The sequence below is a fragment of the Lissotriton vulgaris genome, chromosome 12 (genome assembly GCF_964263255.1).
Source record: "Lissotriton vulgaris chromosome 12, aLisVul1.2, whole genome shotgun sequence".
Taxonomy (NCBI): Eukaryota; Metazoa; Chordata; class Amphibia; order Caudata; family Salamandridae; genus Lissotriton; species Lissotriton vulgaris.
Genome location: NC_141700.1, coordinates 152,839,972 through 152,856,859, shown reverse-complemented (window position 1 = coordinate 152,856,859; position 16,888 = coordinate 152,839,972). Strand labels below are relative to the sequence as shown.

At 41.8% G+C, this 16,888-nt stretch overlaps 1 protein-coding gene across 1 annotated transcript in view; it reads right to left on the bottom strand.

The window, feature by feature from the left end:
- Nucleotides 1-16,888, bottom strand: part of TTC24 (tetratricopeptide repeat domain 24) — a 221,743-nt gene that overhangs the window by 40,387 nt on the left and 164,468 nt on the right. The window contains exons 9-11 of the mRNA XM_086947643.1: nt 13,252-13,352; nt 7,030-7,181; nt 3,054-3,192 (exon numbers count right to left, since the gene is read on the bottom strand). Coding sequence (XP_086803769.1) covers nt 3,054-3,192; nt 7,030-7,181; nt 13,252-13,352 — 392 coding nt within the window. The remainder of the gene's footprint in view (nt 1-3,053; nt 3,193-7,029; nt 7,182-13,251; nt 13,353-16,888) is intronic.

Sequence of the window (16,888 nt, the reverse complement as noted above, 5' to 3'; positions counted from 1 at the left end):
TAATATGTCATACCAGAATTGTTATTCCCATTTTATAGTGGGATCAACAGAACTAAAAATATCAGAATGCTAAGAAAATGCTTGGACTGGATAAACCACTCATGCATGGAACTGGGACTCTGGCAGCAGAGCTATCCACGCCTATCCTCACTTGTCAAAGGCACCTGAGACTGTGACTTGGTCTCTCACTTGTTACGGACAACAGAGGTTATGCCTTGCTCCACTAATTTATCTCTTCCTAGAACCATACTTGTCCGTTTTTTGGCCTATCAATTTCCGTCCATCTATTTCTCCCATACGGAGACAAAGAGCATGCAGTGACTACCAGAAACAGTGCACAAAAATATCAACTAGAGAGTAAGGGCGTAAACAATCACTCCTATACCCCTGTCAAACATTATTAAACAACTAAAGAGTGACTTAGTGAAAAAATTACGATTAATAAAAATTATTTATATGTGTTTCTACGTTTTTCTTATTCTTTTCCCCTAGAAAGGCAAGCCAGAGTTAATGAAACACCCAGAAAGGGCAACCCTTGCCCTTGTGCATACACAAAAAGAGGAAGAAAAATCTTTCTCTTTTTAAAAGGACCCTCACTCACCACTAGTTGGTGACATGCTTCATCATAGGGTCCCCGCTGGGGTGACCGAGTGCCTCCCCAGCGTGCTACAACGCCTGGTTACAGCGGAGCGGGATGATGGTGTGTGTAACAGTGCTCTAACTAATATGTGAGTCAAACTGTGAGTCAAATTAAAAAATACATGGTTGTAACCTATAAAAAAAATTTTTTTAATAAAGGCCAACCAGTATTGGGTTAAAATCAGTGCAGGGCGGACAAGCCAAGGTTCTATATTAGGAAACCCATGTCCTTAAAATTAAGTGGTCACCACTTGCCTTTCTAGGGGAAAAGAATAAGAAAAACGTAAAAACACATATAAATAATTTTTATTATTCGTTATTTTTTCACTAAGTCACTCTTTAGTTGTTTAATAATACCAGAAACAGTTACAAGAGAACAACTGACAAGAGTACATCAACAAGGTAAGGAAGCAGATCTGCACCACCTATGGGTAAAGAGAGCAAACAATTATAAGAGATCTATTTAGTCTTTGAGAACCCACCTCAGGAACAAAATACCAAAAACCAGAAAGATGATCACTTCATTTTCTCTTACCAACATACATTAGCAAACAAAATGTTCTTATGAGAACCTTTCGATTAACCACTCTAAAATGACACCAAACAAGCAGGAACAATTGTACTGTGTTCATACTATCTTACTCTTATTCCTTGAAGTGTGTCCTAGAAATCAGTTGGCAAACTATTTACTGCATGGCCTACAACAAAATACACTTTTCTTAAAAACCACTGGTTATGAGATTTTTTACGGTAAGCACCTACGCTGTTTCGGCTCATATAACAATTTTTCCAACAGCCTTCATTAGGGTGAACAGGTATTCTTACTAACTGAAACCTCATGACATTCATGAAGGGTAGGAATAGGGATACACTAGATTGGCATTGAATGTTCCGCTGTAATACAAACACTGATTATGACCACATCAGGGGTCTTAAGGGATTCTAACTGAATTACTTCAGAGACACCACTAGCAAAGTGAATGATGTTTCATGTGCTTAATAATCGCTTCCTTCCAGATTATATCATATCTTTTTAACCTCAGAGCCCAATTTGTTTTTGATGTATAAAGTTATAGTATTATTAGAATAATTCCCCAGCTACTGAAGGAGGTCAATTTAGTTAAGTGTGAAAACTCCAGAATATTTAAGGAAACATCCATCCTAGGTGGGTGATTCCAGCACCTCAACCTGCGGTTTCCATCTTTCTATCTATATGTTGGTGTCCTGTAGGTCATCAGTAGTGATGGAACTGCAATACAATCTCAGCACACTAGAGAGTAAAATGGCAGCATATCAGAAGACCGTGAGAGAACTGTGGTCCAAAGAGAAATTGGCAAGCGCTACACAAAAACACTTTGAGGTTCTCAGAGTGTAAGCCAGAGGACAACAATGTGTGGGGAGTGCCACTGCCAATAGCACCTAAAGTTTCTTGAACTATATCTATCTGAAGAAAAGAGACACCTCTGCTGTTGCTGAGATACAAGTGCATTTATTCAGTTTACCGAACACCACCAACCTTGTCAGATCGTGTCCAGCTGCCCTTTACTCTGGTAGATGCCTCTAAAACCAATGTTCAAATGGGAGAAACAAAGGCAGCAAACCACCTCTACCTCCCAATCTTTTGTTTGCATTTGCTCAATTTGCAGTTCTGCCTGCCATACATATCTGTGAGGCTTTATGAATTCAGCATTGGCTGTCAGTGGCTTCCACGAATACGGTTAAAACACTTAGGTGGAAACATAAGTCTTTTTCAAGAAAATGGCCTGGTCTGTCTGAAACCTCCTACAGTCAAGAAAGCTTAAAGCTCTATCGGGAAAACGCTTCTAACAGCACCTAAGAGCATTAGGTAAATATCTGGAGAAAAGTTGTTTCTAGCAACTACAAGTACAATGAGGAACTTGTTAGCAGATGTCCTTGGACATATTAAACAGCTCCTTCCATTGAGGAAAGCGTACACGACTTAACTATTTAAATAAACCTCATGAGCCAAATGTACATCAGCATCTGGGTCCCTTTTGGCATGGTCAAAGGCACCAACATGCAGCCAAGAGGGAACGCCAGCCTTTCAGGACTTTAGCATTGAGCACCCCATATCATAACATTATTACCGAAGGACATTTTAAGGTATAGGCAAATGAGGCTCTGGCCCAGGGCCCCAGCATTTCAGGGGCCCTCTGCAAACTGTAAAGCACATGTACTGCTGCCTCTGCTGGTCTTATTCTAAGCATCCATTCCAGATTTCATGGCAAACCACTGGTTATGTAAGTTACCACCGTTTTTGTTCAATGTATACTATTTTATCGTGTGTAAATATTTTGAAAATCTGCTTTGGATCAGCATCTTGGGACCAACATTGGACAGCCATGTTGCAGAGCTTATCTTCCGAATACTCTGAAATGAGGTTTACTTCTCACCTGTTTGCCTCGGGCTGGCTGTTGTAGTAGAACGGAGCCATGTCTTCTTGATCAGTGTCTTCAGAGTGTCTGTTTGTCACCACCATAAGGCTGTCGGAGTCTTCTTCAAGTCTCTCAGATCCTGAGTCAAGACGCGGCTCTTTAGTAGAAATGAAAGCTTTAATTTACTAGCCATCTTTTTAATGCTTATTAAATAAAACATTCTTGTTGCCTAAATGCCTCTTTGCACAACTGGTGTTGTTAAGTGTGGTACATCCACCAAGTGGTCTCCTGGTTAGTGTAGATAAAGAGGCAGGTTTAATGAAGAGAGAAAACTCATGACATATGTTGGTGGCTTAAATAGTGCATTGGCTTTTTCATGCTGAGGGGACCTGTTCCTTTCAAGCAGGCAGGATAGAGGTACAGTGCCTAGTATTGTGTAGCTGTGTTGCAAGAGGCCTGTTTGAAAAGGTTCCTCATATTGTTTTTTTAGAAATCACACAGGTTTGGTTGTTTCCTGAAATCCATATTCAAGGTGTTCCAGAAGACTGGATGCCACTATTCCAAAGTCAAGGGCATCATCTTACAACAATAAGTGGTAATTACAAAAGTTAATTAATAAAAGTTCTTTAACTGATAGTTTATTCCGGTTCATTATGTTCAGTTGAGTTCTATTAGTTTTCCAATGAATAGAAAGAAAACCCATACAGCAGTGAGCAATTTGCAAAGGATTTAAAGTTAGCTTTGTTACAGAATGACAAGTGGTCACCAAACTCCCACTAAGCCTCTCTTTACAGGAACATTTAGAATCTCACTCATCAACACCATGGTTTCACATCGCCCAATACAAATGCATCACAGCTGATGGCATCAGCCCATTCCCGGATATTTTGCAGATACCTAGAGTAACAAATCTATCAACTACCAATTGGGAGGGCGTAAATTGTTTAGAAACCAGTAAATTTAGTAATCAAGCTGTATCTCCTGTGTCCCTTCAAATTCTATTGTAGATCCATTAAGACTGTTACTCCATCACTCCATCACCAATATGTTCCATAGCCGATGATGTCAGTACGTCAGCGAGGGTGGTTCCCCACTTTTACAGGGGAACGCTATTGCAAGCCTTGAGACACTAGCGTACAAGGTTCCTGCAAGCTTGAGATACACCCACATACCAGGCCATCTTTAGCCCCAGTAACATGACCCCAGCGTCATGCTAGGATATGTGATAGTGATAGTGATAGTGCTTTAGCCACTTCGTACCAAAACAGGGAGATCTGTGGGCATCCCATCAAATATTGAAAGGGTCACCCCTTGCTCCCATTCCCTTCAACAGTCAAAGTTGGTGGTGGGATACACCTGGTGTAATTGCAAAGGCTTACAGCGTCACCATTGTAAAGAACGTTGGAATGTATATGATGATTCCTCGCGTCTATGTTTGTCTGCCCATATGGTCTTTCAGCCTCTTGCTCTAATCCTCCTGTTCAGGGTTTTCTCCAAGGTAGTAGTATGGTATGGAAATAATTAATATCATTTAGATTTAAGAAACAAGGACCTCCGAGCCTATTAACTAGGACGGCAGAGTTTCAAAAGGTGACTTCCCTCTATTTAGAGTAAAAAGAAGCAGCAACAACAACCTACTCCTTTGTAATGCCTGTACTGAGTTACAATTGGCGAGAGGAGGTCATTCAGCAAGATTCTAGCCGAGGGTGTGAAGTAACTAGCTATGATCATGGGCCCACTCTGGGGGCCACATGCAGTGAGCAGGAGGTTCGTCAATGAGAAGCTCCAGTTCAGCTGGTCGAAGCCCTTCTCTGCACCCGAAGATGCCAGCAAGGCTGATCACCCCTTCCCTGAAACCTATTCCAGCAGACTGATCATGCACTGATATTGTGAGACCCCCCCCCCTATTTTTGATAAAGCCAGACTGATCAGTATTGATAAAGTCTGGCAACAGCCCTTGAAGTCTAACAGCCACACTCTTAGTAAGTAGCTTACCATCAGCATTGAGGAGGGCTATAGGAAGAACACAGCTGCGCCCGTGAAGGTAAGAGCGGTGGGGCCTGTTTGGAAGAGGGGGGAAATCGACAGACGACCATGAGCGAAAATTAAATAAATAATCAAATTTCCCTCGTCGTCGTCTGTCGAAATCCCCCTCAGCCCCACTGCCCCACCGCTCTCACCTGCACTGCCCGCAGCTGAGGAACATACGTGATACTGGTTCATTCTGTAAAGCGCACCAGTAATGCTTGGTGTGGATTCACTTTATAACATTGTTAAATAAAAAACTGATTTTGTATCAGCTACTTAAACCTACCAACACCATGTTAGGTAAATATATCATTATTATTGTTAACTCTGACCCTACTGATGCCAGGAGGTAAGTGGAAGTGGAATTAAAAATAATTATATAATTACCTTGCAATATACTGGTAGGCTGATGTAGCAGATACAATATTATGACCTCTGTTATAGTGACCCCTTAGCATTCCAGAGTAGGGGGCTTGCCCTATTTTCGATTTAACCCATGATTATGCTAGTTAAATATAATCTAAATGATTAGATTTGTATGCTTGAACTAAGTATGTGACTCTGGATCTCATTGGGTGTCACAGTTATTGAAAGCATTTTGGGATGTGAACCACAATCTCTTTTATCACAGTGAACAGTATTTTGAATGTTAATCTCTGTATTACTGGGAGCTAATGAACTCTTGCAGTTAGTTAGATAGTTAGATAGTTAGATAGACAGTTAGTTAGATAGTTAGATAGTTAGATAGTTAGATAGATAGATAGATAGATAGATAGATAGATAGATAGATAGATAGATAGATAGATAGATAGATAGATAGATAGATAGATAGATAGATAGATAGATAGATAGATAGATAGATAGATAGATAGATAGATAGATAGATAGATAGATAGATAGATAGATAGATAGATAGATAGATAGATAGATAGATAGATGGATAGATGGATGGATGGATGGATGGATGGATGGATGGATGGATGGATGGATGGATGGAACAGCACATTGAAATAGTAAGGAATATTACATTCTTAACACGTTTAGTAAAATTGGTATTACATTTACAAAATGCTGATTTTTTCTTTATACACTAGTTTAATCATCAAAAGGCAAAGACCTCTGTACATTTCATAATAATAAAAATGGTCTTATTAAAACACTAGTTTACCAAAGTCTGAATACACCCAGCATGAATGTTTAAATGATCCCAGTCAATCACACTAACTTTATTGGCCTTAGATGGATGAAAGGTCACATCAGCTATGTTTGGATCTAAAACTGTGACACACAGTTTACACTTAGGCCAGCATCACGATACCGGTGGAACCGTCACCGACTGGCTGTTAGTGGTGGTCCCATTGGCAGACAGTTTAGGCCAACTGCCGCATTACAATCTAGGCAGTCGGGCCCTTCAATCCTGGGGACAGACCGCCACCTGCGACAGAATCTACTGATACCGCTGGGGCAGCTGTCGGAAATGTGAACCTGAATGGAGGCGGTGTCAGCTCAGGCACTGCCGCCCCTTTACGAATGCCTTTTTATGGCGGTCCCACAACCATTAAAAGGCAGACAGAAACAGACTTTGGGGGCCCAAGCAGGGCCCCCGTCCCCAGTTGGCCACTGCATACATCCATGCACTGCATTGCTGGTGCCACATGGTGCCTGGCACACAGTTCATGGATGTTTGCAAAGTGCATTTTTCTACTGCGGCTTATGCTGCGGCCCATTTCTGGGCAGCAGCAGAAGCTGCATAAACAAAAGGCATTTTACAACCACCTACACGCTGGTTGTGTCATAATAGGACTGCCAGGACCGCCAACACATTTTCAGGCGGTCACCTGCCCGTGGCGATGGCAGTCGGATGCTTGCCCGTCCACCCTTGTAATGTGTGCCCCCCTTAGTTCTTGGAACCAGATGCCTTACTTCACTGATCACAAAACTACTTTGGAACATTTTGGAATGTTACCTGAAGTTTCGCCTTCCACTCTTAGATCGATCGCGGTTCTATGGGGGTCCACATGTCCTCTCTGTTGTGTTGTGGGCGCCCACTGTACAGGTTCAGGACTTGTAGGATTATACTTATCCTCAGACAGTTGAGGAGGGCTTTGTCTCAGAAACCTGTTCAAACAACATAACAGTTGGATAAGCATCTATTTGTCCCGGGTGTGGAATACATGAAAAGTATTAATGCTGTAGCCATGGTTTCCTCACGCATCCGTAGCCTTAAGCAACATATCTCTAAATGTTGGTCGGTTCGGTGTTATCTGCATAGAAGATTATGGTGATATTCAATGTCAAACAAGATGTCACCTGTGGCACTGAGTGTGACATATTGAGCAATGTATTAAGTGAGTTCTGATGGAATAGCTCACCATCGGTGGAGAATTGTAGTGGTTTTTATGTTTTGGATTATAACCATAATGGCCACGAGAACGCGGATTTTTGCTGCCGTGGGAGCAATTGGATGGATCTCAGAATTACTTTGACCTTTTTTGTAGGAGTGCAGTAGGAGCAAGATTCCCCTTCACTCTCTCCTCCCCTTCGAAGTATTTACGATTTCTTTCCCCCGGACCTTGAAGTGGGAGCTTATTATTTTTCTACGAGGGGTACGTGAAGTGTGTTCCAGAGGAGGAAACCTCTTTACCATCCCCTGTATGGGAGTGGTTGATCCCCCATGACATTAGCTTTAAGTACCCTTGTCCTGATGAAGCCATAAAGAGACAACTGGCGGAAATGCGACCGCGACTGCGACAACACCATTGTGTTAAGGAGTCCCCATAATCTTATTCTTGTTTGTTCAATTTCATGCGTCTTGGATAATACAGTTGGTTTGAGAGAATTTATATCTCAGGCGCTGTGAGGATTCCCTTTCAGATGTCTATCACTCTAAATTAGGAGTGAATATTTTGGGAAGTGTATATATATATTTCTTTAGGGTACACTGTTGTATATGTTATGTATATATTGTATTTGTGATTTGTATATACATTATTGTATTTTTTGTAGTAGTATTATTATATTTTTGTGCAGCACTTTATCCTGTGACACGTCGATATGTCCTTATAAACTTGTGACTAGTGACTTCATTACATTTATTTGTACAGAACAGGATAATTAATTATATCTTGGGTCGAATTAAATGTTGAATTAATCCCTCAGTACCATTGTTTCTACTTTTTCATCTTTTTGATGTCCCTTGCTCAGGTATGGGAGGGTGATGTGGGCAGAACCCCTTTTTATATTTTCCATAATGCCCTTTCAGCTGAAGGGTTTTGAGTGGAATTTCTATGTTTTCTAATAGCATGTTATTTTCTGATCTGAATAAAGAACCACAACTTCACTTTACCAAACTATAGTCAGTTGGCATGGGTGGGGTTGGGTTTCATTGCAATATAGGTTTGCCCCTGACCACTGGCTTTGTGTTGCAGGATGTGGGAGCAGGGTGAGTCCAATGTCCTTTCCAAGAATCCCCCTTATATGGCCACTGGCAATGCGTGATGGGCACAGGGTGGAGGGCATGGCCTCTACCAATACCTTGTGCTCGTGCGCTATGCCCCCATACCCTGCTGTGACGTACTTTCTTTTGCCATGTACAGCTTGATCAGTGAACAAGGTGTGACCTCTGGCCACCCCGCCACCATGATGCCACAAGAAAACGTTATGTTATGTTATGTTATAAGCTTATATAGCGCTATATCACCCAGGGGTATCTAAGCGCTGTCAGCGGATACACAACATCAGAGGGTACAAAAGATAGATCACAGAGGTCCCCACGCCTCCTCAAAAAGCACCGTCTTCAGCTTTTTCCTGAACAGCAATAAGTTTGTTTCCTTCCTAAGTTCCGCCGGAAGATGGTTCCATGCCAGAGGGACAGTGCTAGAAAAGGCTCTGCTGCCCTTGGATGTAAGGTTGTACCGAGGGCAAAGTAAGTTACATGCCTCAGCCGACCGGAGGGACCTAGTAGGTAGGTACCTAAAGAGCCGGTCTTTGATGTATTTAGGGGCTGAGCCATAGATAGCTTTGTGTGCGATGCAGAGACTTTTAAATTTGGTTCTTTGGGCAATGGGCAGCCAGTGTAAGCTGCGGAGTAGGGGCGTTGCACGAGTACGCCTGGGTTTATTGAAGATAAGCCTGGCCGCATCATTCATTACGACCTGTAGTCGGGCCAGAAGGTTGTTTGGGAGGCCATAGTAAAGAGAGTTGCCATAATCCAGCCGTGCCAGAATTAAGGCGGATACTGCCAACCTCATTGTGGAGAAAGATAGAAATGAGGAGAGTTTCCGCAGCTGGCGAATCAGACTTACACAGATGCCCACCACAGATGATACCTGCTGGGTCATAGCTAGTCGGGCATCAATTTTGATGCCAAGACTTTTGACTGCTGATGCTGGTGCTGGAAGTGGCCCTAGTTCAGTTGGCCAAAACTGGTCACACCAAGGGTTGGCAGCTGTAGTAATTGCCAAGACTTCAGTTTTGTCTGGATTTATTTTTAGGGAATTATTCGACATCCAGCTGATTGTAAATTTGAGTATGTTCTGCATTCTCAAATGGGCCTGAGCAGTGTCGTCAATCTGAATCAGAATTTGTGTGTCGTCTGCATAATTGTAGACTCTACAGTCCATCCTATTTAGTGACTCAATCAATGGCTGCAGGTATATGTTGAAGAGTAGTGGTGACAGAGCCGAACCTTGGGGCACGCCACAGGTCAATTTTGATGACTTGGACACAAGGTCGGCAAGCTGCACTCGTTGCGCCCTATCTTCGAGGAAGGATGTCAACCAGGCCAAGGCTGTACCCTGAATCCCCAAGTCCTTTATCCGCTATAGAAGCTGGCAGTGATTAACGGTATCAAATGCAGCGGATAAGTCCAAGAGGATCAGGGCACAAGGTCTTTTATAATCAGCCTTGAGTCTCAGGTCATTCAGCACGGATAGCATTACCAATTCCGTGCTGTGATGAGCTCTGAAACCCGCTTGGTTGGGCTCAAGGAGATGATTGCTTTCCAAGAAGTGGGTGAGAGAGTATAGGACATGCTGCTCCAGGATTTTCGCAAGAAAGGGACGCTGGGAAATTGGTCTAAAGTTCTTTAGGTTTTTAGGATCTGCACCAGGTTTCTTAAGTAACGGAACCACTCTTGCCTCTTTAAAGTTAGAGGGCACCAGTCCCTTGTCTATGGAGTGATTTAGCAGCGTAAGGACATTGTCCTCCAAACCAGGCCAACCCAGCTTGAAAATCTGAGGTGGACAAGGGTCAGCTGGCGAGCCCGATTTCACCCGGTTCAGTATAGTCGCTAGACACTCTTTAGTTAGGGCTGGTAGAGATGATAATTTTTGCGAGGTGAGTCTGAGCGGGGATGGGGGTGGGAGAGGTTCAATAGAACACGGGAGGGTTGGAATCTGGTTGATTTCTGTGGCCAAGTTCTTGATTTTATTCATGAAGAAGTCCTGAAAGTCCTGACAGTCTTTGGAGTCAAAGGAAGGTTTTGGCTCTTTGATGGTACGTAAGTCCTTCAGGACTCTAAAGACTTCTTTCTGGGGGTTAGCTGCCGTTTGTATGGCTGTTTCATAGAACTCAGCCTTCCTCAAGCAGATAGCTTTTTTATAAAGTGTGAGCTGCAATGTATAAGCCTCACGTTCCGTGGGCGCACGGGACTTCCGCCAAGCTCTTTCACGTTGACGTAAAACTTGCTTTAGATCCCTGAGATCTTTATTAAACCATCCTGCGGCTTTACCCTTGTCTCTCATTCTGATTTTGTGGACAGGGGCAACAGCCTCAATGGCTTCTTTAAGTGAATTTTGTAGGGAGGTGCTTTCAATGTTCACATCGTCACTCGGTGACACGGGATGTGTGGAATGTAATAGGGCGGTTATTAAATCATCAGCTTTAACCTGCTTCCAGCTACGGAGAAATTTCCACTGTGATTTGACATCTTGCTTTCCTAACAGGAGAGGAAAATGGCCTTCAATCAGGAAATGAATGGACCAAGGACAAGGGGAGATCACCGGGGGAGCTAGGAGCAGGGTGAGTCCAATGTCCTTTCCAAGAATCCCCCTTATATGGCCACTGGCAATGCGTGACGGGCACAGGGTGGAGGGCATGGCCTCTACCAATACCTTGTGCTCATGCGCTATGCCCCCATACCCTGCTGTGCTGCGACGTACTTTCTTTTGCCATGTACAGCTTGATCAGTGAACAAGGTGTGACCTCTGGCCACCCCACCACCATGATGCCACAAGAAAACGTTGTGCACTTCCTCGGCCATGTGCAGCAGGCTCTAGGTGCAGGACAGGTCTTCAGGCCTGACCATGTGTCCCCAGAATCCACTGGACATGATCCTTGATGCATGCATGGCTATTTGTGCAAGGACTAGCTCTAAGCCACACCATCTCTTCATAGCTCTCCTTACCCCAGAACTCGCTAAGCACAGCCTTCAACCCAAACCTCTGATAGTCCATTCCAGCATTGAGGGGTTCCTTTTTGAAATAATTTTATAGCCACAAATCTCAGGCCAGTTCTGCATAACCTTTATGGTGCCTATCAACATTTATGGATTCTGAATGGCCAATGTAAATATGTGGTTCCCATTATTACACTTAACACGTCTATCAAAATCTGTTTTCATTTTGAGGACTGCATATACTCGTGTGTGTGTAGTGCTAGAGGCACTCTTGTGGTCTGACACCATGTGATGACCTTTGACTAACATCATTTTAATTGACTTTGGTGTTTTACTTTACCCTAGCATGAATGTACAACGTCCTGCGTATGCCTTGTTTCTCTTGAAGGTTTCTTTCTTGTAATCTTGCAGTCTTAAAGTGGGAGCTGACAGAGTAGAAACGCTTGCAAAGAACAGAACATGCGGGATGTGCATTTGAAAACATGAGAGAGAGAGAGAGAGCGAGAGAGAGAGAGAGAGAGGGGTGTTGAATGTACTTTTTGGTCTCGAAGTGCAGAGTTATGAGCAGTGGTGCGCAAATGTGCATTGTGTTGTACATTGGAAAGTATTATGAAGTTCTTACTATTGGCTTTGACATGGCCTCATGTCATCCTGAATTCTGACTCTGCCTTGCTTGAGCTTTTCTGCGACCACAGACAGGCCCCCAGAGCATTTGCAAGTTGTTTTGGTTAATCACGTTCAAGGTTGTTTTGTGAGAGATTGTTTAATGTACCCTAGAAGGTTTTTGTAAGCTTCGTTAAGATAAAGGCTGGAACATGTGAGAATGTACAGGGAATGTGGGAACTCCTTTTGCCCTGGAATGCTTGCATGGAAACTGGCCAGTTCCAGTAAGTTTCCTTGGCGCGGATGCAAAGACTCTCGACCCTTTTAGTGTGTTTTGAGAGTATAAAAAGGCAAGGGTTGTTGGATTAGAAACCTGGATTTTGAAATCCGTATGGGGACTGATGCATCTACTTTGGTACAGCGGAACCCTGGTTGCTGAAGCTCTTATCCCCGGCTGAAAATCCCCCGGTCTGGAGTGGGCTAAGATGCAGTGTTTGCACCAGGTAAAGTGTTTGAGTTTTGATTATTGCCATTGTGATGTGTGGCCAGTGGCTATGATTATTTGAGGTGTTTTCTTTGTGATGTGTGAGTGAGTCAGAGTGCACATCCAAAGTAATCATTTGATGTATTTAGTGTATATATCTTTCTGATTTCTTTCAGTACGTCCAGTATTATTTGCTGCTTGTTTATTATTATTATTTATGCATTTAACTATTGTATTTACCAAGTGTGTAATTATTGCTTGCATATAGATATATATGTATATCTGTATACATTTGAATGTTAATTTGGCATCTGGGAAAGCCTTTCTGTTAGAGAGCATTGCATAAATAAAACCCCAAACCTTATTCTAAAAAGAGAGTCTTTGTATTTTGTAAGGTGAGACCCTTTTCTGGGTGCTGTTGTGTTTTATGTCTTCTGCCTCGTCGTATCTGGGCCATCGTGTGGAGGTGGGAGTATTTTGAAGGCGAGGCAAGGCAGTATGAAACCATAAACAATGCAAACGAGTGGCTTTATGGTCCCTCAACATATTGTCTTATAAAGGAGGTAGTACACTACAGAGGTATGACTGTACCTCTGTAATAAAACTAGCTGACTATAGCTTAAAAAGCAAACAACTACTGTTTTAAGAAGATAATTTCCTCTTAGACACATGTCTAGGTGAAAAGGCGGTATTTTTCTACTCACACATTGTTGTTTTGCTGAGAATTCAGCTGGCCATGTAAATCCCATTCCTTCCATGGTACGCGTATGTGATTAGTAGTCTGTGGTTTCCCAGGTAACCGGTTCTGTGAAAAACAAGAAAATCATGTTACCAACACATGGTAGGTACTGCAGGAAAACTTTAACAAAGCTTACTGATTCACAACTTAGCATCTGCATAACCTGGACATTTCCCAAGATGCAATAGGTACCACTCCTCTTGCTATTTGTTGGAGAAGTGGAGAGGGGTACCAAAATATGGAAACTATGCAACAAGCATGACTATCAGATGTTCCTTAAATTATATAGTTTAGGGATTGTTTTTCCCTGCATATCTTTGCTGAAACCTCAATGTTTATATATATATATATATATTCACAGAAAAAACCATAGGTTATAGACCATATATAGTTAGGAATTAGCATTTACAAAACCTTATTTTACTCACACAAAACCATTGAAATTCGCATATATAGTTAGTTGCACTAACTATATATCGCGCACCCGCAATCCACTGCTGATCATGTCACATATTACATCATTCATGACATGGTCAGTGACATCACTGATGACATCACTGATGACATCGCAAATGACATCACTGATGACAACATCCAGTGACTGTATGTTTCTGTAAAGTTAAAATATGTCTTACATATTGAAGAATGAGTGGATGTATAAGTGTCTGGATGAAGGATTTAGTAGGTGCATGACTGACTGTATGAGTGAGTGATTAAATGTGTCTCACTGAGTGCATGGGTTAGTGACTAAACTGTCTTAATTTGTGCATCATTATGTCTGTTGTTCTGTAAACTGCTGCATGTGTTGATCAGTAGCTATATGAGTAACTATATGGGTTATTGATTGGTTGCCCAAGTATTTGTATGGGAGACTGAGTGTGTGTGTGGGTGGCTGGGAGGTGTATGACTCTGTGCATAGATGTGTGAGCAGTTGATTCACTAGATGTATGGGTTCAAAAGTGCATGTGGAAACAGCTGTATGGGCGGTTGACTGTGTGCATGAGTGTATTGGTGAGTGAATGGATATCTCAGTGCTACATGTCAAAGTAAGTACATATGTAAAACACAGTACATGTGAGAGTTGACATATATAAATAACTGTGCATAAGAGCCAATGAATGTGTGAGTGGCTGTATGGATCATTGTGAACTTGTATCAGGGATTGTATGAGAGTAAATATGTGTTAGTATATGTTTGAATAAGTAAGGTGTGTATAACTGTATAGTTGAGGAAATGGAGGTGTGATTGATTCTTTGCATGACTGACTAGGTGTGTGAGTAACTCCATGGAAGAGTGACAGTCTGTGAGTGTCTGTTTACACTGAGTGTATCTAAGGTTATATTAGAGTCTGAAGAGGTTCATCGTATTATCACATGAATGATGTCATCAGTGATGTGATCAGTAATGGCAAATGAGATGTCATCAGTGATGTCATTTGAGATGTCATCAGTGATGTCATCAGTGATGTCATCAGTGATGTCATTTGAGATGTCATCAGTGATGTCATCAGTGATGTCATTTGAGATGTCATCAGTGATGTCATCAGTGATGTCACTGACCATGTCATGAATGATGTAATATGTGACATGATCAGCAGTGGATTACGGGTGCGCGATATATAGTTAGTGCAACTAACTATATATGCGAATTACAATGGTTTTGTGTGAGTAAAATAAGGTTTTGTAAATGCTAATTCCTAACTATATATGGTCTATAACCTATGGTTTTTTCTGTGAATTTTCAAGGTTTTGTAAATGCTAATTCCTAACTACATATGGTCTATAACCTATGGTTTTTTCAGTGAATATATATATATATATATATATATATATATATATATATATATATATATATATATATATATATATATATAACATTTCTATGGCAAAATGAAACCCCTCATTTTTTTCCTTTGCAAATTAAATGTTTTAAGTGTTAACACTTTATTCCAATCAAGATGACTTCAGGTGTGCCATACTTTTGTCATAAGTAAGACTGTTAGCGCTCTAGTTCTTCTTTAGAACACTCTGGGACATTCTGTCACTGGGCTATAGTTGGGCTACATCTGGCTGATATTTGGGCTACATTTGTTTTTATTTGTCTCTGGTGGCCATCTTTGGGCTACATTGGGCTACATTTGGGCTCTAACATATATATATAGCCCAATGTAGCCCAATATATATTTTTCAAAGTTAATTTTTGTAAAAACCACTGGAGCATATATCTTGAGACATAGCAAAGGCACATCGGGCTACCAGTCCCTACAATTTTGCCAAGTTTTGTGGAAATCCATTCAGCCGTTCGAGCTAAAAGTGAGTCCAACCGCCCTATGGAAAACTCAATGTTAAAAACACGTTTTGGGACCCCCCTTTTTTCTCGGCCCCCGCTTGACGAAACCCCCCTAAACTTTCAGGGGACGCTCAGAAACAAAATGTGCCATTTTCCTGAAAATTTCAGCCGATTCCGTCCATCAACGCCAAAGTTATTCAACATAGAATTTTCAGAAATCCCTATTCAAAAAAATCCTAACTATATATACCTACTACATATATAACATTTCTATGGCAAAATGAAACCCCTCATTTTGTTCCTTTGCAAATTAAATGTTTTAAGTGTTAACACTTTATTCCAATCAAGATGACTTCAGGTGTGCCATACTTTTGTCATAAGTAAGACTGTTAGCGCTCTAGTTGTTTTTTAGAACACTCTGGGACATTCTGTCACTGGGCTATAGTTGGGCTACATCTGGCTGATATTTGGGCTACATTTGTTTTTTTTTGTCTCTGGTGGCCATCTTTGGGCTACATTGGGCTACATTTGGGCTCTAACATATATATAGCCCAATGTAGCCCAATATATATTTTTCAAAGTTAATTTTCGTAAAAACCACTGGAGCATATATCTTGAGACATAGCAAAGGCACATCGGGCTACCAGTCCCTACAATTTTGCCAAGTTTTGTGGAAATCCATTCAGCCGTTCGAGCTAAAAGTGAGTCCAACCGCCCTATGGAAAACTCAATGTTAAAAACACGTTTTGGGACCCCCCTTTTTTCTCGGCCCCCGCTTGACGAAACCCCCCCAAACTTTCAGGGGACGCTCAGAAACAAAATGTGCCATTTTCCTTACAATTTCAGCCAATTCCGTCCATCAACGCCAAAGTTATTCAACATAGAATTTTCAGAAATCCCTATTCAAAAAAATCCTAACTATATATACCTACTGGCGACCGCCAGTAGGTAATATATATATATATATATATATATATTACCTACTGGCGGTCGCCAGTAGGTAGTTATAGATAAGACCTATTATCCATAGGAAATCCGCAACATTCTATTTGGAATAACGTTGGCGCCAGTTGACGAATCTTCGCGAAATTTTCAAAACCAGTGGCCCGCTCTGGTCCGCTCCTATACTGAAAGTCTCGGGGTGATTCGTTTAGCGGGGACCGAGAAAAAAGGGGGGGCCTAAAACGTGTTTTCCCCATGCAATTTTCCATACGAACCGTTAATCGCAGCTACAGCCCAACTGCTGAACGGAATTACACCAAATATGGCAGAAAGGTAGACCTTGGTTCAGAGTCGTGCCTTTTGGTTAAATG